At 37.9% G+C, this 24,743-nt stretch overlaps 1 protein-coding gene across 2 annotated transcripts in view; it reads left to right on the forward strand.

The window, feature by feature from the left end:
- LOC144964706 (transducin-like enhancer protein 4) overlaps nt 1-24,743 on the forward strand; it is a 64,785-nt gene that overhangs the window by 8,006 nt on the left and 32,036 nt on the right. For both annotated transcript variants that reach the window (XM_078899245.1, XM_078899246.1), the window contains exons 4-7: nt 7,120-7,164; nt 19,717-19,779; nt 21,174-21,248; nt 24,195-24,378. In XM_078899245.1, the coding sequence (XP_078755371.1) occupies nt 7,120-7,164; nt 19,717-19,779; nt 21,174-21,248; nt 24,195-24,378 (367 nt within the window). The remainder of the gene's footprint in view (nt 1-7,119; nt 7,165-19,716; nt 19,780-21,173; nt 21,249-24,194; nt 24,379-24,743) is intronic.

The raw sequence follows: 24,743 nt of genomic DNA on the forward strand, positions 1-24,743 counted from the left end.
GCCCACTGCAGGAAAATATATATATGGTTCATATATAGTGTGCTCTTGGGCCAGAGATTCCGTGGTCGAAAGTTAATCTGTATTATACTTTTAGCCTCGGTTAATTTTCTTTTAAAATTGTTATTCACTCCGTCCACGCTTATCTCCATTTCTTTAGATATTTTCAACGTACAACTTTAAATATGCATGGTTAATGAGAGTTGATCATTGTCTTTTCAGAGATGTCGATTTTATTGGTGTCGCATTTTGATTCATATCTTGTCCCGAGTTTCGAAGTTTTATATTTTAATTCTTAATTATTTTTTTTTAACATGACGAGGGGTTTCTCTTCTCGCCAACTTTCACCAGAACTTTATTTATTTATTTTTTTAATTCGAATTTTTTAACCAAAGTGTTGGAGACTGTGTTTTAAAAGTATTGCAATTTTACTCAACAGTGAATTAAAAAATGGCCTTTGAATTTAATGGGTTTTTTTTTTCATTTAATTTAATTCGGATTTATAGAATATGTCAGGTTTGCTCAACTTTTCTATCTTTCTTTTTCTCTCCCGTCGTCTTATCCATGGCACCACGAATCATTCTGCGATGTTTATACTTTCTCTGATTCTGTTCATGTCTCAAGTCTCGTTTCGATTCTTGATCTCGCGAGACCGGGGAAGGAATCGTCGATAGTGGATGGATAAGGTGGACTGGGTCTTTTAAAACTGTTTATGAGGCTGAGTTCTTTTTCGTCTTCTGCTCGTGTAATGAATGGTCGCGTGGGTTTAGATGAGAACGCACGCCTCATTAGTCTTTTCTTATAGCTTTGTATTGATTAAGATAATAAAGGCGACAGGAGTTACCGTTCATGTCTTCTTTTTTTAAAAATGTGTTTTGGTTATGTGCATGTCTAATCTAAGCGTGTGCATTATCGACGCCATTTCTTTTCAATTTCCTGATGATTATCGTCGCGGTACTGATGTTGTATGTCGGCTGCATCTATAATCACTTTCTGTACGCTCACTGTCACGTTAAGTTACGGTTTGCACGACATTTTGCATGTTTTATTTTTAACTGCCATCTGTAAATTAATGCAGAGCATAGATCTGTAGATTTAAAAAGATGTATTCCGTGCTTGGTGGTGCAGGCCTGTTCCCGTTTGAATTGCGATGTCTGTAATTCGCGAATCTGTATGTTTAGCCTTTTGATTGTACACTGCGTGAGGCCGAGAGTATCATTATCTCCAAGAGAGCAGTGACAGCGATGCGACTCGGACTTTACTGGGATCGTTTCCCATCGCAATTGCAGCATGCTGTTCTCTTAGTGAACCAGATAGTATAATATGATATTTTGAGAGAATTTCTGTTGCCGTACATATCAATCTGGCCGATAGAGGGTAAAGGCGACATTTTGGTCAGCACAAGTCTCCACTGTCAGTGTTTGTCGTACGGATTTTGTAGACAGAAGTAAATATTGGTCTACACAACTTAACGCATGAAGTGTGTGTGTATAGATACATAGATCTCGAATGTTGTGTGTTTATTGGTGTACATTGTCGTTCCAGATTGTATGCATGGGCCGCCACTGGGCGATGGGGGGGGGGGGGGGGGGGGGGGTGAATAGAGGCCTTCACGCTTCGTAGTTCTGTCCTCTTAAATAGGCATGCGGATATTGTTGCTTTAGTCGTTTTCGTCACGGGTGACCTCCCTTGACTGAGTGAAGTATGTCGTATCTTTTTACTAGGGGTGATTAAGTAGTTCTGCTGGATTCTTTAAATTGCTTTCTAGTTGATGTGGAATTGCGTGAGTTTTCCTTGGGTAAGGCACTTTGTACATTTGACACTGGCGTGGATTAGTAATATATGGAAATGATCGCTCACTGATGTTGACTGAATGCAACGGGAATGACACCTGTTTGGCGACTTCTGCGGTATGGGATGGAAATTTGTTTCGTGGAATCATACTGTTGTGACTTGAGAAGCCTTGATTAAGGACTATTTTATTACGCATAACTCCAAACACCTCCAACCTCTTTCCTCCTCTTGATTCTGTTGGGACTCCGGTGTGGGTTTCATTCTGCTTTTCCAAGGTGTACCTTACCGTCCGCATTGCGTTTAAATGAGGGGGGGGGGGGGGGGTATTCTTGTATGCCACTGTTATTTACCATTCCAGTTATTTTCGTCGGTTGTCGGAGAATGTGTTACTACTGTGACATTGTGTTCCATTGTCTGTGTTTATTTCGTCAGCGTTCCCAATTTTGTAATTCTCTTTTGATAGCTAAGTTTTAAAACATGTCTGGTCTCCTACCTTTTGTAAGGAGTTTTAAGCGTTTAGTGTTAAATTAATTTTAAAAAACAGTCCTTAGAGAGACGTAATGCCTTATAAGCCGGGGTTTATCCATGTTTCTATAGCGTTAAATACTGGGTTGCCAACTTTCCGTATATTTACGGAATTCAGTTGTTATAAACTCTCAGTATATTTTCAATCACCTGCTAAGCAGAAAAAAAGTTTGTAAATAAGGTCTTTTTACTGGAGTTCAGCACTCAGAAAAGGGTCGGTCTATGTGTTTGCATAAAAGTTCAGTAAATTGTTGCTTCCTGAATTGGCAATCCTATAAATAGACTAGCAATTGCTTTCTACCCTTTTGATATGAAGATAGCTTTTAGCAAAGTGCTTTCCGGCAATATTTTACAATTGAGTAGAATATTATACTGCATGGTATAGTGTGCGATGGTTGCCTCGTGTTATGCCCGAGACGATCTTAGGTTATGACCTAATGCAGGCTTGTCTGAATTATAATTGATATTTGATATGATCTGTTTGTGCATTTTATCATGTAATTATTATCTTTGATGATCTAGAATGGAATTGACGGCGTGAATGCAGAGCCGGGCTTTTGTCATGGTAAAATTGCTGTCGATGGCATCAATGCATGCACGACGCCACATCGCTGTTGCTGTTGCTTTATGTGAACTTCACAGCCCTCTGCTCCTTGGGTGCTTTTATTTACATATAGCCGGCATGTTTACCACGTCAACAGCCTGGAAAGGTTGTCATGTTTATATTCCTATCAGCTCGTTTGATAACCGTTACCTTTGACGTGGCTGGTGTTCGTGCAAGGTTCAGTCACTGATTCCGTACATTGACTAGGCACCCTTTTTCTTTTATTTTGCCTGTATTGATTTTACAATAGGCTGAAGGTAACCGCCAACTTTATAAAAAGTCTTTAATACGCATAATGGGTTAAAGATTGTTCCTCCGTCTTGATTAATAAGCCTGTTATGAGGCATGTTGGGTTAAAGACTTTTCCCCCGAGTTAAAACAAATCTTATAGGATGTGTCGGGTTAAAGGCTATTTTCTTCTTCTTAAAGTTGGTGGTTGTCTTAATTAGTAAATAGTAGTAGTGAATAATGAATTAATATAGCGCCTAAACATCCACGTTAATCGTGCTCTGCGGCGCTTTAATTATCTACAGATATGCAGAGTTTTCAGGCCAATATAGTGTAGTAATAGTATCGTATGGTTTCACTTTCAGCAGGAATTTTGGCGGCCCATTCTTGGAACCCATTCCCTACTCTCAGGATTGATACGTAGTCCCTCGTAAAGCTTGTCATTGGGCAATGCTTTTTTTTTCTTTCCACTACATGAAGGGACACGTTCTTCCATGCCTTGTAGGGCAGAGAGGTTCTTGAATGCAGCCCACTGTTTCCGGGCGTTACTCTTTCATTGTTCCTTCCAATGGAATCCTTCACGACTGACTGTCCTCTGAAAATGTTGTTTCCACATTTCCTTCCATTCAAAAGGATCGAGAGGCGTTTGCTAGTTAAGGCTAAACTACCATTCTTTCTTTGGTGTGAATATCCCTCTATGCATTGACTGACGTTGCTTTTTGCAGTTGTGATTCATTTACCCGTTCCTCTTGTTAAAGTTGGTATTTTTTTTTGGTGTGATTTTTGTTCGTTTATTCTAGATTTTCATTAAGTAGTAAAACAATGAGCATGCAACGCCAACATATTTTCTATTTTATTTCCTGCGCCGTTTTAATCTCTCTCTCTCTCTCTCTCTCTCTCTCTCTCTCTCTCTCTCTCTCTCTCTCTCTCTCTCTCTTTCTCTCTCTGTGTGCTTTCCCCCTTTGCCTTCTATGTGCATAGCATTCGTTCTCCGCAATAATCTAATTAGTTGTTTCATCGGTATTTATTGTTATTAGATGCATATGCCATTCAGTCGTGTGGTGTCCCTTTTACCTCTCTGGAGTAAATCGATTTCATAGTTATAAGCTTTAGACTTCTCATTCCTCTTCATGATTCAATTCAATTATCTCCGCGTGTATTTGATATACCTTTTTTGTTTATCTGGTTATTTGTGTTTGTTTCTATCTCCTCTCTCTTTCCCTCTCTTTCCCTCCTTTCTTCGCCGGCTGTCACCCCCCAAGTTTCTGCAGTCTGTTGTTTACCTGTTCTGAATGGCATGGTGTTCATTTCTCAAATTACCCGATGCTATTTCCTCTCCGCGTTTGTTTGACAATGAGGATTGTGTACCTACAATGAAGCCTCTGTGTCTGTTTATGTAACCAGGCACGTCAGTTCTTTTTATACTCTTTACATTGAGCGGCGTTCGATTTTGTTCCGGATAATGCACTTCAATGAAGGCCGAGTCGCATGACTGTTTCTGCCATTTTGATAGAGTTGGTCTGAAAATACGTTGGCGGTCATAACTAGATGTGAGAGATAGACAATCTCATGGAGAAACGATTGAAGAGGGGGGGGGGGGGGGGGGGAGAGCTTGGCTGTTCCTCGTCATGAACATTTTTTGTTGTCTTTCCTTCTTTCGTTGCTTCTCAGCATCACAGCTTATGGGTTTGAATTGACTTCACGCCGGTATAATTTGCCGTCAATACACATTTTTGTCCACCAAACATTCTATTTTCAGATTGCTGAAATCCGAATATCGGATGACTTTTCGTTGGGTGTATCATTTTCAATTCATAATGTATTATTTCTTATCCATGTAATGTCACCGGTACGGAACGGAACGTCTGTCTTCGGTCTTCCCCATTACGTTAGGAATGATTCAGACCCAGGAAGTCAATTGGGATTACAAGCATTCACATCTTCTGTCCACATTTCAACAGTTGTACAATGCAACTGTACACTAAAAATACGTGTTTTTTTCTTCTTATTGTCATATCGACTGAGATACGTCCCCGCCCATTTTGTCATCAGAGAAAAACTTAAACCCCGAGTCGTAATTTTTGTTGTTGTTGTTTTTTTTTTTTTTTTTTTTGAGGTTTTTTTTTTAACGGCTGTTTGACAGGTTGTACATCGTCCTGATCTATTGGCATGTGAAGTAAGGGTTTTCTGGCCAAAAAAAAAGTGTACAATAATTGTGTAGTCAATATACGTCAGTATTGTATAACAACGTTATGCTTATACAAAGTGTTTTGAGAGTGGTTATGATTGCCACTTCTTTTATTACTCGTTCTTGTTCTTGTGCTTTCGTCGTATTCTTTTTTTGTTTTTTTTTTAATGATTATTTTAGAATGTACGTGTAATGCAAACGTGCTGTTACTTTTTTCTAACCGACTGTTTCGTTAGTTAGATTCGTGGAATTCTTACAACCCGCCCCCGATAGCAAAATTCTCTTCCCCGCCAACACGCTGGCCCGGCTGCTCAATTAAATTGTCCTATAATGACCAATGTGAGTGATTAATTACTAAACAATTCGTTTCTTCATCGACTTGTACGTTTGTGGAACTTAAAAGTTATTTCAGGTTATTTTATTTTTAAAAATTTAAAGTAGTATATATTCCTCTGAAAGTTTGATCATTGAATAATGGATGGTTAAATTGATTTAATTTTGAACAGGATCTGTGGTAGATCTTTTTTTTGGGATAACGTTATCGTCTTGTCACGTTCATGGTGAATTTGCCCCTAGTATTATATTATATTTTGATGTGTTTAGATTTCAGACATTGTTTACTACTATGATAGCACTGACCGTCCACTTGTATCTTTGTTTATTAAGTATCGTTGAAGTGTAGGTGAGCACTCTTGAGAGTGATGTGTGAGTAATAATGACGTTTGTAGTGGATGATATTATTATTTAGTTACAATATGTACGTGTTTTCTATATTTTATTGAGTGGGTTTTGGTCGAGTAGGAGCTTTGGTTGAGATGCTTAATTCTAAGTATTTGACGTCCCTGTTTTTTGGGTGTTTTTTTTTAGAGTGGAGTTGATTTTATATTAATAAGATAGTGGGTCATATGTTTTTTTTTTTTTTGTTTTTTTTTTAGTATAATTCACCCTGTCTACACGAGTGTGTCGTAATCCGCATTCAATGTATTATATTTATTTTTTTTAAATCTTATGTAAGAATCCTCCCACGTACATACACAATACATAGGCGTGCTCACGTGCCCCTCTATAATAATGATACGTAGTTTAATTTATACGATCAATATCACTCTCATCATCAATATCAAGACCGACAACAGAAACCATTATTAAATTGTGTTGATAAAAACATTGTATTTAGCGATTTATTGACGTCTCGTGTCTCCTTTCGTTGTATTTATCCATCCAATTATCATCCCCGATCCCACGTAACAACTACAATCATTACTTCTCTCTGTTGATTTGCCACACGCTTGTGATTTGTTTTAAACATTGAAATGTTTCTTTGTCAGACAAGACAGAAATTTAATAATATCATAACTAACGGTAAAGGGCAAAAACGATTTTCTTAAGATGGCTCTAAACAGGTTTCGTCTCTTCCCTTCCCCCCCCCCCCCCCCCCCCCCCCTCTCTCTCTCTCTCTCTCTCTCTCTCTCTCTCTCTCTCTCTCTCTCTCTCTCTCTCTCTCTCCCATTTTTGATGTATAACGTTTTGTTCACTTGATATTTTGGTTGATTTTTTGTTGTTGTTGTTTGTTTTATCTTTCTTATTTAATCTTAATTTTATTTATTTATTTATTTATTTATTAATTTATTTATTATTTATTTATTTATTTATTTATTTATTTATTATTTTTTTTGCTGTACAATGCCACAGCTGTAATGTCAGTACTCTGTGCCTTATTTTTAAAGAAACAAACGATTTTTTGCGAACCTTCAATTAAAACATGTTTTATTTTATTTTTCAGTACTACGAGATGTCATATGGACTTAACGTTGAGATGCACAAACAGGTGAGTAACAGTTGATAGTTGGTGTTGAAATTGATCCCAGAGAACTTTTAAAACGGCAGTTTATGTGTCACGAGGAATGCTTGTTTGCACATTGTTTTGGTCACTAGAAATACTCTCAAACCAACGCAATACTGTCCGTAATGACAATTTAAGACAAAAATTTTGACCTGGTTGGCTTTTCCAGTGGATTCCTCGCTCTGTTAGTCATTCAGAGGTCTTTTTTTTTTTTTTTTTAATGTACATGTTTTAAATGTTTTCGTAATGGATCTATTCTGGCGCCAGATTCAGATCATGGTGTGAGTGGGTGGGGGGGGGGGGGGGGGGGGGGGGTGACGAAGAAGAAGAGGGTTGAAAAACAGAAAAAGTTTGAATATTTGTTTGTAGTGGCGTGCTGATTTGTGGTCTTTTGTAGTATACCAATTGCATTGGAATCGTCAGGTCCCTGGTTTGAGGCCCTCTCTGAGAGGTGCATAGTTCAAGCCTTTGAAGAGGCATTTTATTCACATTCTCTCCTCGCATTCAGTATGTGGCCAGTACCAGCGTTGTCTCTGTGGGGGGAAACATTTAAAATGCATCGTGTCTCCAACATGTTGTGTCTAGCTGTTGACTTGGGACCCCTTGTAAGGCGCCTTGTGCTCTTATGGTGCTGATCACGGTGTATAGAAACGCTCAAGCTAAAGGGAGGGTGGATCTTTGTACGTTGTGATTGTGTATGTGTTTTATTTTTATGATAATCGTGACATATTCGACAAGCACTTTCTAGATTAAGGATGCATGTTACAACTTGATCGTGAATGTTTTTGGCACTTGTTGACTGGGATTAGCATTGTGTGGAATGTTTTCGTCGTCGCTTAGGCGATAAGAGAAAACACAACACCGTGCGATAGGAATCTCCATCTGTTTGAACTAGGTGGTTTGTGATGTCAGTGAAGTGATTGGGTGTGGTGATGTTTTTATTTATCTTTTCTGTGACGTAATACTTTGAATTAATTAAATAAAAGACTAGACTAGGGCGAGTAGAATGTTTTGACAAGACAATCTCTTACGGATGTCATGTTCACAGGTTACTCTCCTGTTTTAAAGACTGAAGATCATATTGGATGATGATGATGATTATTATTATTATTATTATTATTATTATTATTATTATTATTATTATTATTATTATTATTATTAGTATTAGTGTTATTAGTAGTTGTTCTTTATCAGCTGTTATATCTATTCTTTTTTATATTGCTTTTTTACACTCCATCGATCTATCTGTTTAGTATTCGCTTTGTTCTAATTTAAATGCGATCAGTCATATATTTATTAGGTACATCAATAGGTATCCTAGGTAACTGGCTTTCGGCAGTTTTTAATGTGAACATAATGCCCTAACCACTTCAAGCGCCATGTGGTATCACTACGTAAGTAAGGATTAAAACCATGTCCTTTATAAAAGCTTCCGTCACGATGAAATAATGAAATAACATATCTACAGTTAGTGGTTAGAAATTAATCACAATTTTAATCTTAAAATAAACAGATCCTGCTTTCATATCAATAAAACAAAATTAATACGCAGTGGCTTCAGATTCAGAAATGGTTACGGCCAAATAAAACAAATTGTTAATTCGAACTGAAAGCCAATACTGTTGTCAGTAATACTCATTGTTGCCGTTTTATTTTCCGCAGTATAAGCCAAATTTCTTAATAAGAAATATATTCTAGAAATGTACTACGCTGCTTTATGTAGACTTTTCACTGACCAAAAATAAATCACAAAAAAAAAAACAACAAAACAACCTCGCTCTTCGTTGCCAAGAGTTGTGTACTGTCTAAAGGGTTAAAAGCTGTGTTTTCTATTTACTGGTCTCCACTAAGGACTCGTTGAGATTGAATTGCCAGAAACATGCCAAAGTGACTAAGTTTATCCATGTAGGGTGTTTGGGTTTAGTATTTTGATATGCTAATCTGGGTAACATAATATACTTTATACTTCACACCGACCGGAAAGACCAGGCAATAAAGAGCACCGAGTTTTACACGGAATACAACCCAATAAAACAAAAGCACACTATGACCCCTTGGGTCACAGTAGTATAATATAGAGCCCTTATTTTACTCTTCAACCAATTATTATACAGCCCTCAAGCCGAACGGCATTCACAAGGGGATCTCCTACGAGTCCAAGCGGTTGCCAGGGGTTAGGAATGTGACTGGGTGATAATAAGATTGTTATTATTGTTGGCATTATGGTTGTATGTTATTACAATGTTTGTCGGTCATGTGACACGCCTTTGTTAGGATGGTTGTTTATTATTGCCATGTTTCTCGGTCATGTGACATGTCTGTCATGTATTCTGGTTGTCATGAATCACGACTACATAGCATTACATTGTTTATCGGTGCATGTATCTTTGTTACATCATCATTTCAAGTGTCTCATTGCAATTCTGGCATCTAAATTCGCAGCGATCTCTCGTGAATGTATATTGTTTGGAATTCGTTTAGTTTATATTTAATGTTCAGCTGGGTGTTGAAATTTGAGGGGAGGAGGTGGATGGGGTTGATTCTTTAATCCCATCATCGTCGTCCCTCCTCCCATTAAATAACCTTAAAGTACGCAAGAGTAGATAAATCATGATTATAAAGTCCGCGTTTTAAAGCGCCATTTGTCTATCTTCTGTTTCATTTTGAAAGCAGTAAAGTATAAACCGTGACACCTGTAATAGAAACAGCAAATTTCAACGACGTCATATTTTATCATTGGAAAATTGAGCGCATTATTGCCGGCATGAATATACACAATCAGATATTAGAGGGAATAAGTGTTTATGATAGATCTAACCTAATGAATAAAGATCATTTTTGAACCTGTCATACTCCTCCTGCTTTGGTGATGGATCGATGAATGAAATAACAGATCTCCTTACTGTTACAAAAAAAATAATAATCGTAAAATTTACTACGGTTTCAGGACTTCATGAGCATCTCTTGAAAATGAGATGTGATGCCAGACTGCATAATTTTAAGGATTTTTGAATTGTATTTAATCCTAGTGGGGGGTATATTGTTGGGTTTTATGGTAAACAATAGCAACTACAATTTTCACCTTCCTAAACAGGACGAATTTTTAGGTTTTCAAGTAGACTGGTCTGAAATTATGAATATTGTAGAAAGTAAACAATACTAAGTAGCACAATGTTTGCGTCCACTGAATACTTGAGAATGCTTTCCCTTGTTATTGATGTATAGCATTTTTATACATTTTCCTTATTTTGATCAAAGTTAATAGTGAAAGGGTGTGGTTATCACCGCGAAGTATGGCTGTTAGTATATAATTAGTTTTTGGTGGGTAGGGGGAGAGGGGGGCGAGTAGTTATATGCCCGACAGCATTGTGTGTATGGGGAAACTATAGTGATAATTAACTTATGTTTGTAGTGAATGTAAATAAACGCCATTATTTGTTGAATATACACTGTTTGATGTACGTTACGTTATAGTTTAAACACGGTCTTTGACTAATTCGACATGCCGCCTCTATTCCTATGCCCTTCTGGCAAATCGACAATTTCACTAAATCAATGCTTGGCTTTTTAAAATCTTTTTTTCTTCTTCTAATTTTTCTTTTTAAAGACTGGCTGCCGTTTTATAATTATTATTTTTTTCTTTCTTTTACTTTTCTATTTACATAGATCGATACACGCCTCCTAATGTATTGTGTAATTGTCGATTCACACTCTTGTTTATTCAATACACATACCGTACCGACGTGCACCGAATGGCCTATACTACCCCCTCCGCTCTCTCGCTCCTCTCCCCTCTCTCTCCCTTTCTTACTCTCTTGCTCACTCTCCCCCTCCCCTCCTTTTGTTTATGAATGAATAGTTGACTCATGACAACCACCCACTACCGATTCTGGTGTACTTTGTGGCAAAAAGCATTTTTATTTCTCAATTTGTCCAGACAACTTTTAATTCAATTATCGTACGATCAAATATTGATAAGTCCCCATTTTATCATCGACAACAAAAAAAGTCTCAATCCTGAAGTTGCAATGAAGTAATAAGAATTTCGAGCTTTATACATAGTAATTTTTGAGGGGGGGGGGGGGGGGGGGGGGGGGGGGGGTGGTCCTAATGATCGATATAATTTGAGTTTTCTGGCCTAAGTGAGGGAAGAAAAAGTGTTTTCAGGGTACGGCAATATTGGTTTACACGTGACTAGTTGACGCATGACAGCAACCCCTTTGGTACGATCTTAACCCTTTTGTTGGTTTCACACCGTAAGCTGCCAAGGAAGTACATTCACAATACAGTATGAAGCGGGAAACGGCCTCGCACTCAAGATTCTATGACTTCGAGTGGAACTTTAACTCTCTCAGCGTGGCTGAATCAGAATTCTTTTCATTTTTCAATTTTTTTCTCCACTCGCTTATCTGACTGTTGGCCCAAACCGTTTTCACCAACGATGTGACGTGACATTGAAGCCTTCTTTGTGAAAACGGTATGACACGATGTCAGCTTGAAGTGGAATTGGAATCTTACCCTGACTGTTAAGGGTTAATACCATTTTTCTATGCTATTCGCCTTAATTCAACATTTAGCTTGGAATAAGTCAGTGGTTTAATGTGTGTATATAATTGGTGAATGCTAAGGTCTAGAAGCTTTGGTCTCTAAAAGGTATTGATTAAAAAAGAAAGTAGTGTAACCGTTTAAAACCATTACGTAGAAAAAAGTATCTAATATTAATATTTTAATTTTTATGCGGGGGGGGGGGGGGGGGGGGTGCTCGAACCAGTGTCCTTCTTCCTAGTTCGAATCTTTGTTAGCAAATCAAATTAGTTGTCTTCTCGCTCAATCTTCAACTACAGTCTCCTTTTAATCCACGCAACAGAGAAGCCTCAATGTATTTCCACAAAGTCATACCGCTTAAACGGCACTCTCCTAAATTTATATATTGATTCGGTAATCTGCTTAGAAAACACAAGTCATTTATGCTCAAGAGCAGACCAATCACGCCCTAATGTTTTGTTTTTAAAGTTTTCAGAATTGAATGTACTGCTCCCGTTTTCACCCCGCCCCCCCTCTCTCTCTCTCTCTCTCTCTCTCTCTCTCTCTCTCTCTCTCTCTCTCTCTCTCTCTCTCTCTCTCTCACCAGCTGAAACCTGTCATTTCAATTCACACATGCGGACCTCGGCGTTGTATTTCTTATAAATTGTCCCTTAGACACGTTTATTGCATGATATACGTATTTAACCCTTTAACGTCAAGTCCGATTCTCTTCTTAATTAATTAACCTTTATTCATCTAGTTTGAATTACAGACCTGGTCGTTTTACCTAGCGCAGCGAGCGTGGCTATGACTCGGAATAGGTTTCTCAGAATGTCCAGTTTAAACCGCCTGTACAAGGTTAATATCGTCGACAACCAGCCCCATGTTCAGTCTCCTTGTTCTACAAGGTTTTGCTATGTCCTTAGTCTGTAGAACATGGTCATTATCTACTACAGGATACAGAACACATTTCACTGACTAAACACTCAAGTCTTTTTGTGTCGTTCTCGTATGTACCGCTAGTCTAGCCCTATAAGAAGTTGAAGAAGTCACTGATGTACTACCGACATGGTGAAGGACAGTGGTAGTGTATCAGTAGTCTCGGGGCGTGGTGCCAATGGGGTGAATGTTGATGATGACAATATTACAATAACAGCGATTACTACACAGTTGTAATAACAGCGATTGGACTAGTTGAAGCCATTTCTTCTCCCTATGTTAACGCGTAAGAGTAATAGTAAAGCCGAATCCCGCCAATAAGGTGGTCAAGACACTACGGTAATTGTGATCCTCAATGATCCTTTTTGTGCAGTGCATTACGTTCTTGTCGCCCTTCTTTACAAGGCCATCCATTATGGCCAAATACAACAGTGGTACATGTATGTCAGTATGTCTCGTGCAGACGACTTAAAGACTCACCGTGGTTTCTGTCTCGTGTTATGCTCTGGTTGGCTATTAAAGAAAAATACTTTTATTTATTTATTTATTTTTTAATTTTAATATTTTTTTTTTCTGGCAAAGGGGGGGGGGGGGGGGGGGGGGGGGGTGTCCGAACCTTACAGTCACTAGTAGTTTTCAAAAGTACCCAATAAAAGTTGCTTTAATTAATGGAGATGATAATTATGTGATAAATGTCCTAAACATGATTTCCAGACGCTCTGAACTCCGTGAATTATTCACGTCCTCGTGCATCACATTTTCTTTTTCCATAAGTCAACAATGATGGCGGGGTTGTTTTGAGTGCAACTAACAATTCATATTGCAAGTACTCCTCATCTTTTGTAGTTGTTGGTAGGCCTACATATCAAGTCGGCACGACATCTGTGTGGTCCTGGCCATAGGAGTCGCGTGTAAGTGATGTCTTTTTACAGGAATACAATGCTTGGGCGTATCTTTTCTTTGCGACCTCCTCATGCTTCACTCTCGTCAGAGTGCCTGTGACTCAACACCCTCCACCACCACCATCACCTGTCTCAAAGTAACCACCTTGTCTCCATTATTTAATTACACTTATTCCCCTTCGATCCTTTTGGAGCACATGGTCTCTGTAGAATCCTTCCAGATTCTTCTGACCTTGGCCTGGGTGTTCATCAGCTTTCCCAAGTCAGAGCTGAGGTTTTTATTTCATGGGTTGGCTTCATCTCCGGGTCTGTCCTCATTATTTACGACTTCTGTTTCGGGCTGGAAATTTGAGCCTTATGCTCTGGTGGGATTTGGTATGTAATATGTCTTGTTCAGTGCAACCTGTCATATTATATTGCCTATACCTTTGTGTTAACGGCTGTAATCGATCTTTTTTTTTTCTCTCTAGACAAAGCAAATGAATCTTTTAATAGACTGTTCAAAATCATGTCGAGTTGAGAAATTTGCACCTTATCTTAATCCTCCATGGTGGATGAAAACCATAAAATACATTATTATATTTTTTTAAAGTTAACCAATTCGCCGTAATCTCCAGCACTCTCTATCGAACGCGACTGTTTCAATGGCCTGTAGCTTTTAAGACATATCGCCTTTCAGATTCAATGTTCTCTTTGTATCGAATACCGGTTATTGATCAGGACTTGGGCCTTAATTGAACGGTACAACATCAGTGAAAAAGGGGGTGATAATTTCGTCATTAGACGTGACAAATTTCATAGCGAGTTGTCTCGTTTTCCATATTAGCTTTTTTCATACGATACCGCATGCTATTGGCTATACTGTCAACTGGTCCTTTGATCTCGTTGTCTTGGTGTTACTAATCATCCCCACCTACCTTAATGAACACGACAGCTCTTGTCGATGTCACAGACTGGGGCCGAACCGTCAGTTAAGGTCTGTTCACATGTACCGTAAAAAGCGTCGTATTTGCCTACCGCCCACGACCTGTTTCTGATGTATAAGTTAAAGAATGAGAATGTGATTGCTCGCTCTTGTTTCTGACACTGCTGGATAGACCATCATGAAGTGTTTGGCATTCGTACACTGTCGGTTTATCGTGGGATTTACATATCATGCAGTTTTATAGAATAATGGAATTATAGTATAATAATGTGTATATTCGTACAGCGCATTCCGCGACTTAACCATACTCAATACGCTGTACAGTGCTTCATTGGTTCCCTCGACAAGCTTTTTGGATCACATTTCCATTTCTTGCAGTAAATTTGCCTTGATATGCGTCCTTTTGTAAGGCGATGTTTCAAATATACATCATTGCTTACAGTCAGGTTTATGTGTAAAGCGCTTTAGCACGTTCAGTGGATGTTGCGCTATATAAAAGCTCAAGTTTGTTTTGTTTTTTTGTTTTTGTTTTAAAATATTCATTTTTGATTTGAGCAGAATAGTGTGTGTAAGGTGCATTACTAATTAACGCAAACGCCAGGTCTAGAGATTTTGGACCACTGTCTCCCGACTGGCCTTTGACCGCGCTCAACAACGCTTGACTTGTAAGAGTAAAAAGTTACTTTTACTACTCTTCCGAGTGAGCCACCAACTTTCCTGTTATTAAAATAATCACGATTCTTTGCTCTTACCTTACGTTGCTCTTACCTTACGTTCTCTCTCTCTCTCTCTCTCTCTCTCTCTCTCTCTCTCTCTCTCTCTCTCTCTCTCTCTCTCTCTCTCTCTCTCTCTCTCTTCTTTCCCCCCCCCCCCCCCACCCCCCTCGGTCGGTACATTAAGAACCCTTAGATATATCTTGCTTTATGCGTTTCTACTTTTTGTACATTTCGTTCAGAATTATATTTCTCTCACCATTCTCTCTCTCTCTCTCTCTCCCCCCCCCCCCCCCCCCCCCCCCCCCCCCCCCCCCTTCCTCTTCCTCGTTTCTTTATAATATTACACCTTGCAATGCTACGAGGTTTCAACCCTACTTGTACGTTTCATCTAGCGTATCGTTCTCACCTTCACTTCTCTGCCTTTACCTCCCTGTCTCTCTCTCTCTCTCTCCTATCACCTTCCAGTTATTAAAGGTTAAAGGTCGTTGGGTACATTTGTGATTACATTTCTCACCTTATGTTTACCCTGCTGTGTTTGATTTGGTGCAGTTTTGTGTGTTAAATTTGTATGTCTGTTACTGAATATTGGTTTTGTATGTGGAGTTTGTTTGTATGCTTTTCTTTTAGCGAGTGTGACTGTGTGTGTTTGTTAAATTTTATGGACGTGTGTGAGAAATGTGTTTATACATATGTACGTATGTACATATTTATGTTATACATTTGATTCATATCCAACATAAATTGTTTATCCTTATAAAACGGTCATCCATTTTTTAAAAACTGTGATCGAATTAAAATAAAAAAAAAAAACAAAAAAAAAAAAACAAACAAGGATTGGTGTCTGTGTCGTAACCAGATAAACGACTGGAGAATATCGAAAGTCGGTCTGGTCTGGTCTGGCTGTGAAAGGGTTAAACCCAAACAGAGGCAATCAATGTGTTTGCTTTAGAGGGGTGACGGGGTGTTACCTACTTTAGTGTTTTCTGCTGTGTCAATACTCTTTTCCGTCCATTTTAGATTATTAGTCTTATGTTTGTTTTACCGTGAAAAAAGATAACTATTTTAGATTATGTTTTCAAATGTTTATTTTGTACTGTTCAGTTTAGTTTTCGATCCTATATTTGTGTGCTTGAATTTGTTTTTGATTATTATTTTTTTTCTCTTTCCTCCTCCTTTTCCGTTGCACCTGTTTTTTTTTTTTTTTTTTTTTTTTTTTTTTTTTTTCTCCATTGATAATAGTAGAAATTAATTCCTGTCGTCGCAACAGTTTTCTTTAATAATAGTTTCTTTCTCCCCTGTCCAGTTTTTATGTGTGTTCATCATGCTACCTGATATCGCATGATTGTTATTTTAGTCTTAATTTATAAAATATTTAGGACAAAGTATTTTGATTTTGGGTTTGTTTTGTTTTCTTTTTTTTTTTTGTTCTTTTCTTTTCCTTCTTTTTTAAAAATTTCCAATCTGATAATGGTTTGTTGTTGTTGTTGATGATGGTGTTGTTCTGGGTGGGGATCCTGACCTCCCATAGCGGGCAGGGAGGTACATACCGTGTCCTCTTTCCCCTTATATCTGTTTTCCAACATGCTTTCTGTCTTTGTCTCGGAATGAGATTACTTGGTTTTGTCCTGGCACTGGCTGGAATCCTAGCTGGGAGGGAAACAGTCAAATGCATAGTTATTGTTTTGGGAGATGATATTTTTTACCTTGTAAATCATCTCTCTGTTATGTATTATTTTTTTTTTTTTTTGAATGTATAATGTAAGCATTTGAGTGTGTTCCTCTTTGTTGGATTTTGTGCTTGTGTCTGGATGAGACTTGTAGGTGATTTCAAACTAAGTACAACGGTGGTGTGCTCTTGGAATCTACATCCGGTCCCTATTTGTTCTCATTTCCCCTTTGTCTTACTTTTTCTTGGGAGCTTTAATTGTAATTCTAGAACTTTTTACTATCCCATTTTCTTCCTTTTTACTGGCGCTGATATAACCTAAATGTGCCGTAAAACCCTTTAAAAAAACATGGTGTTGTTGTAGTTCTCGCTGCTGGTATCTCAAACCTGAGGAACGCAGTCTAGACCAAAAAGTGGGTGGGGTTCCTGCCCTCTCATAGTGGGCAGGGAGGTACTTGCGTCTTCTATCCCCCTATAGCTGTTTTCCAACTTGCTTTCTGTCTTTGTCTTGGAATGAGATTACTTGGTTTTGTCCTGGTCCCTGTCGGATGCCCTTGGTTGAGAAGGAAACAGTCAAATGTATAGTTAGTTTTGGGAGATGATTTTTTCCCCTTGTAATTCATCTCTGTTATGCAGTGTATTATGTTTTCTTTATATTATGTATGATTTGTAAAACATTTGAGTGTATTCCTGTTAGTGGGGACCTATGCTTGTGTCTGGATGAGACTTTTAGGATCTCAAACTAAGTACTTTGATAGTGTGCTCTTGGAATCTACTCCTGTTTTTTATTTGAACCAATTCCCCTTTGTCTTACCTTTTCTTGGGTGCTTTAATTGTAATTCTAGAACTTTTTAATATCCCATTTTACTCCTTTTTACTGGCTCTGATATGACCTTAATGTGTTGCAAGTGCCGTTAAAAGCCCTTTAAAACAAAAACATCTAGACCAAGAAGTGTTAGTGCAGGATGAATACGATTTTCTTTAGATGCAACGATTCACAACTTAATTGTTTGTTACCTTGGGAAAAGCAAACAAGAATTTTTCCAAAAATGGAACGTCACGCAAAATCGTCAAAAGTTCCCCTCACACACTAACCCCTTTCAGGCGGTGTGTGGTTATATTCTAATCCAACGTCATGTTTTACCGCTTTATCAACGTATGTCAGTCGAAGTAACTCTGTAGTAAATTTGGGGCGGGGGGGGGGGGGGGGGGGGGGGGGGCAGGATATTTTACTCATATTCAAATTAAGAGGAACCCCAAGTTATCAAAAAGAATTAATTGAAGTCTCAGGTTGAAGTTTTAGTAAGAGAAATGTAACGGTAATAGCGAATACACACTTTCGTGGCGATGGGAGAGTTTACTTTTAGACCTTTACCTGGTCATGAGAGGGACGATCTACAGTTGACGCCATTCACTACCCCAAAAAAGTGCCTTCAAGTGTATTATGTATTCTCGGGTCCCTCTCGCGATTTCTTGAGTGTTTTTTTTTTAGGTTAGCTCACAAACACTGCGAAAACGTATATTGGCGAGCTAGTTGCTGAGCTCTGAACTCTACTCTTACAAACATATTATTATAACAGATACAATTGAGACTTTGAGATTAAAATTTAATAAGTGTCCTTTATCTTTCAAAATATGAATGGAAAGATGTATTTTGCTGAGTAATGATTCAATCATTGATCAAGGTCGTGATGGCTTTGCACTAACACCCGGGAATCTGGGTTGGGGCCCCCCCCCCCCCCCTGATCTAGTAATAGCACTGTTGCCCTTTGTGGCGCTGTACTGCGGGTGATGATGTATGGGTATGGGTTGTCTCGGTCTTACTCTCCTTGGTATAAATAATGGATATTTGAAATAATATGTTCAGCCTCGCCCTGAAAGGATTAAATTGAATGTTTTGTTCTGCTTAAATAGAATGATGTGGACAATCGTGGGATCATTTCAACTCGATATTTCGTATGCTTGGAGGTTTTCATTTTGTTTTTGTTGCGTCCTTTTTTCCCTTTTTCCAAGTTTTTATTTGAATGCATCAGAAGGCCCAGACGGCCATCGTCAATATTGACTCATCATTTCATATGGCTATAATATTGTATGGCCAGGACGCCTGGGGATGTTTGTGTAGTCCGTGTTTTGTTTGGGGAACTGTGCTGTATACACATATACACATACATATAGTACACACTGTGGAGACTGTTTGTTTGTCGTCGGAGTTGCCAGTTTGGCATTTATGATGTCGAATTAAAAAATAACTATTCAAGAAAATTGGCATTTTGAAATTGTCACTCGGCATCTAGTAATCATTTTGGCATTTCGATGGTTTTGTTTTTCGTTTGTTTGTTCGTTTGTTTGTTTTGTTTTTCTTTGTTTATTATTATAATTATTTGTTTTGTATGCTGATGTTTATGATTTAAAAAAAGGAGTATTGATTTAATACAAATTATTTCGACGATAAAATTACAATATCTATATATTGTACTTTAAAGTATTAGAATTAGGGTAATACATTTTAAAGCACGGTAAGTTACAATTTTTCTTTTCTTTAATCAGTTAACTGCCGTACGCTGGAAAGACACGTATTTAGACATTTGAAGATCAGATACCGATCGATATTTGGACGAATTTTCTGGCCAAATATTTAAATACGTGTCTTTCCAGAGTACGACAGCTAACTGGTTAATTTACTCCATTTATATTTTCTATAATACCGGGTTGAGCCAGTGAGAAACATGTCTGATTAATTATTTTAAATAGATTATTGGCGACTGCCGCACTCAAGTCATTCCGAGTGAGAGAGAATCTCATGGATTATTCCAATCGGACTTTTATTTATTCACCTTTTTTCTTTCTTCTATATTTTCCTTTCAGACCGAAATCGCCAAACGATTGAATGCCATTTGTGCCCAGGTCATCCCGTTCTTGTCTCAAGAGGTAAGATATTGTTGTTTTTGTTTTGTTGTTGCTTCTGCTAATGTTGTTTTTGTTATTGTTGTTGTTCGTTTTTTTTTTCTTCTTATTGATGTCGCAGAAAAGGCTGTACAGGTCCATCGCCTGAGACAGATTAAATGTCAAGAGATAATATATATTCATAGGATGTCTAGTTTTTCCAACCGGCCACTCATCTCGATTTAATCTGTAGGATACGATTTTTTTCTCTCTTTAAATTTAAGGCAAAATTCTGATTTTGTTTTAAATCGTGGAAATAATGTTTTTTTTAAACGGAGAAATGTAGATGTTACCAAACTGAGAAATACAGGTGCTAAGCTTAAGGCTTTAATCCATTGCTTCTGAAGATTTTTTTTTTCCCTTTCAAGAGTGAACTACCAAGTCAAGAGAAATAACTTATGAATAACTGACCGTATTTCACAAAATTATTTACTGTGTCAGTATCATTGATGAAAGCCTTATTAAAAGGGTATTTTCAAATAAAGAAACAAATTCCCATTAATTTGATATGTGACATACATGTTTGTGACAAGTCCAACATTGGGAGAAAATTAATAAAGTATATTATAATTTTGAATGTGCTTGATTACTTTTAGGTATTTTCCTTTAAATAATCATATATATTTGTGAAATCGCCTGCTGAATTAACATTCTCAGCCACAGATTCGCCTATAAAGCACTTTCAAAGACCAAAGAATAAAAAAAAAATCAAATCCATCTTTCAAGTTCCAGGTAGATTTTGAGTGAAAAAATTCGTTTCACTTCAAAAAATCATAGTACAGCTTACAATCGTAGTTTTTCGAAACGGTAAACAGCCACTTTCACTTTCACTCTCCTCTACATCTGGAATACTGGCTTAAAAAACACCAAAGGTGTTCTCCTTTCTTAAATGGGCTTTAAAACACCGAACCTGTTCCGTAGCCTTAGCGGGCGCACCTGGGCCCATTTGAGAAGCACGATGTTGGATTTTAGCGGGTGCAATCCGACTCATTGAGAAGCAATGGGTTGAATTGACGTTATATAAGTACACATAAGAATGGAAGGAAAGATTTTCCGCCCTTTTTTTTTTTTTTTTTTTTTTTTTTTTTTGGATGAGTCCTGTTCCTTGAGATTTGGATTATATATGAAAAAGCTTGTGTATACTGTGAAAGTCTGATCTGGTTTTATAATTAAATATGTTTGTGATTATTATTATTATTATTATTATTATTATTATTATTATTATTATTATTATTATTATTATTATTATTATTATTATTATTATTATTATTATTATTATTATTATTATTATTGTTGTTGTTATTGTTGTTCAAACAAGGTTATATTAACTGATTAATGACCCCCCTCTCCTTCCTTTTCCACGACTATTATTTCCGCAGCATCAGCAACAGGTGGCCGCCGCTGTTGAGAGGGCCAAACAAGTCACCATGCAGGAACTTAACGCAGTATTAGGGGTGAGTTGCATTTTTTACATGATTGGTTATGAATAGGTGTAAACATATGGATTTAAGAGTTTGGTACGATCGTCAATAGCCCGTAACATTTTCAGTGGTTTTGAAAGTTCCCAACATGGACCCCTGAAATAAGTAAACGTTGATTTCTCACAATATCCAATTGGAAAAACCAACTCTTTTATACATTTTCTCAAAAAAGAAAAAACGTTTGCTTCACACATCGATCGATTGATTCAAAAAGATGACCTTGACCTCCAACTTGTCAAAAAGTTTCAAATCTCATTCTTGTAAGATTGTCAGTTTGAGACTTTTTGTCGAGTAATAGCCCATCTTAATCGATCGATGATTTAAGTTTATTTATTTATTTATTTTGTTTATTTTGATTATTTATTTATTTTGTTCAATTCGATTCAAGACAGGATAGGCTTTCCCCGACGTGTACCTACATGGTCTGATAACCCAAAATGTTATGGTTGAAGAGATAGTCTCATATCAACGCCAAATATTGTCTATTACAACAATGTTGAATTAAGATCATACGTATAATCGCCTTCGGTTATCAGACCTGCATGCAGATTTGTGTTCGGCTTTTCCCTATGCACGTCAGTGCAGGTAACTTCATAGGTTGTATTGATAATAGTTGATGGTACTAGATTATGAAAAAAACTCTCAATACACTATATCTCCATGTTTTTCGCACTTTTTTTTCAGATGTTTTTCACACAAATGGATGTTTAACACAGTCTTGGCAACTGTATACACATTTTCTTTCTCCTTCCTTCTGCTCTCTTTCTTCTTCCTCTATTCCCCCTTCTCTTGTCTTTCATCCTCACTTTCTCCTCCATATCGATATTTATTATCCGGTTATCTCTCCATTCTTCCACTCCCCCCCCCCCTACCCCCGCCAACTTTTCTTTCTCCATCTTGTAGTAGCATCAATTCCGCCCCCAACCCCCCACTCCCTCCTATCTCCATTTCTTTCCATTGGTCTGATGTATTATTATTATCATTTCCCCCCGCCCCTTGATTGTATTAGGGGCCAAGCTAAGATGGAATTTCAATTGAATTTGTCCCCCACCCCCGGGGGGCCTTTGTTCCATCGAGTCTTTCAGTGATTAGAATTACTCTCGTCTTTTCGGATAAAGGGAGGGGGAAGCGGCTAGCTGCCTAATCATCTGCCCTTAGCTCACTCTCCAACATTTCCGCCTCTCCTCCACCCAAATGTCGCCTCACCCCCCCCCCCTCTCTTTCTCTCTCTCTCTCTCTCTCTCTCTCTCTCTCTCTCTCTCTCTCTCTCTCTCTCTCTCCCTCCCTCTCTCTCCCTCCCTCTCTCTCCCCTCCCCCCTCTCTCCTCCCTTCCCCTCTTTCCCTCCCCCACCCTCTCTCTCTCTCTCTCTCTCTCTCTCTCTCTCTCTCTCTCTCTCTCTCTCTCTCTCTCTCTCTCTCTCTCTCTACCTTTTTATCCTCAACAACCCCTTCTCTCTTTCTCTTTTTTCCTACACCGCCTCCCATTTACTATGAATCCAATTTGTTCCACCATTTCGTGTCGTTGCCAAAGGGAAAGTAGGAAATGATTATTATGATGTACAGTATATGCGAAATGTATATTATATACTATTTTTCTTGTATATTATGTGTGTATACTCCAGACCTACCATTTATACAGACTTAATCGGTATTTCATGATTTTATTGGGGGGGGGGGGGGGGGGGGGGGGGGGGGTGCCCAAATTGGGCGGATTCGTAGTTTTGCGCTAGATTCTGATTTTTAAAAAAGTTGAGCTTAAAGATGAGTGAATTTATTATTATTGTTTAAAAATTCAGAAATGGATATAGAATATATTGAATATTCAAACTGATTAAACTACTTCAATTCTTAAGTACTTTGAAGTGAAAAAGGTGAACATCATGCATTTTGAGTTTATACATGTGGTTTGGGGGGGGGGGGGTGCGTTTTGTTCATGGTAGGTCTGATCAATTTATAAGACACTACTATAACTAAGTCTGTATTATTGGTATATACAGATATAAGATTACCCAGTTTCCGGTACCGTACTCTAGACAAAATACATTATAAAGGAAAATTATTCATTTTGGCCAGAAAACTATTCCTTCAAACAAGAATCAATTAAAATGATCCTCCATTGGTCGTAAAAGCCTCGAACTTGACACCTTTTCAAGGATAGAATTTTGACCTGGCTTAGTTTGGATCGTTTTTCAATCCTCAAGTATCGTATTACAAAAGTTCAAAGTTTATTCAATCTTAGGCTTTCGCCAATAAATCACACAATTTGATGACAACATACATGAAAGTGGAAAAAAAAAATGGTATATGGAACGAAAAAATAAACTGATACCACTGATAACCATAAAAGATACAACAATCGTAATACCACCAGTATCATATCATATTACAGACCTGCTCTTTTTGAGTCGTGCTTTTTGAGTTCTCCGTGAAATTTTCCTCCGATATTGATCTTGGGAAATTGCTTATTTGAAGTCTCAGGTTTTGCCAAGTTGAGGAGTCGGATCAATATTTGAAGTGAAATATTTCTGGCAAAAATTGTGCGGAAAAAAAATGTTTTGTCAGTTTGATAGTGGTGGTTGGTTTATCCCGGCGTCACGTCAAGTATGGCTATGCAGTTTGGTTTTTTAATATTTCTTTTACCGATGGTGTACTTATTTGCCAGAATTGTTGTGGCCTCTTTGTTGTACTTGAAATACTCTCAATGCAACGCAAAATTAAATATTTTCCATCATAGCAATGATACATCAAGCCCATATTTGTGTTCGGCTGTCAGACATGCTAATATTTTATGTCTCATGATTTCATCACCAAAATCAATTACATATTTTGATTTAACGTTGCTCTTTCTTGATCTTCCCCAGTTTCATTTTTAAAAGTACATAATTATGTTGGTTTTTTTTTTTTTTCTTTTTTCTTCAGCAACAGATGCAAGGCCAGCACTTGCCCCACGCCCACGCACCCCCCATCCCCCTGACCCCCCACCCAGCAGGACTCCAACCCCCTATCCCTCCAGTCTCCAGTGCGTCCGGATTTTTAGGCTTTCCTCAGGGTGCTTTCCCCGGCATGCCGCACGCACTTAACGCCCTCAAAGGAGAAGATAAAGGTAAGGCACCTATTTGAACCATCAGTCCCCTTTGACTTTGTCCTGCTTTTTTCTGCGGTGCTTTTAACTTCAGATTTACAACTTTTCCTCTATCTATTTAGATTATCATCATCTTTCTTTTTTACTGAGGTTGTAATGACCTAATTTAGTGCCACAAACGCCGCCCTGCCCCTATAAACAGACACAATGGAGAGAATATGGATGATGCCTTATCCTTAGTCATTCATTATTTGATGTCTTGTGTTTTTTTGGTTTTTTTTTTGTCATAAAGAATTATAAAACCTGACTCGGGTACGAATGAGCACTTGAATAAATGTGTATGTGAAAAAAATAAAATGCTAGTATGGTGTGAAAGTCTGATTTTG

The sequence above is a fragment of the Berghia stephanieae genome, chromosome 2 (assembly GCF_034508935.2).
Source record: "Berghia stephanieae isolate SIO BIC M18660-M18661 chromosome 2, UCSD_Bste_1.3, whole genome shotgun sequence".
Taxonomy (NCBI): domain Eukaryota; kingdom Metazoa; phylum Mollusca; class Gastropoda; order Nudibranchia; family Aeolidiidae; genus Berghia; species Berghia stephanieae.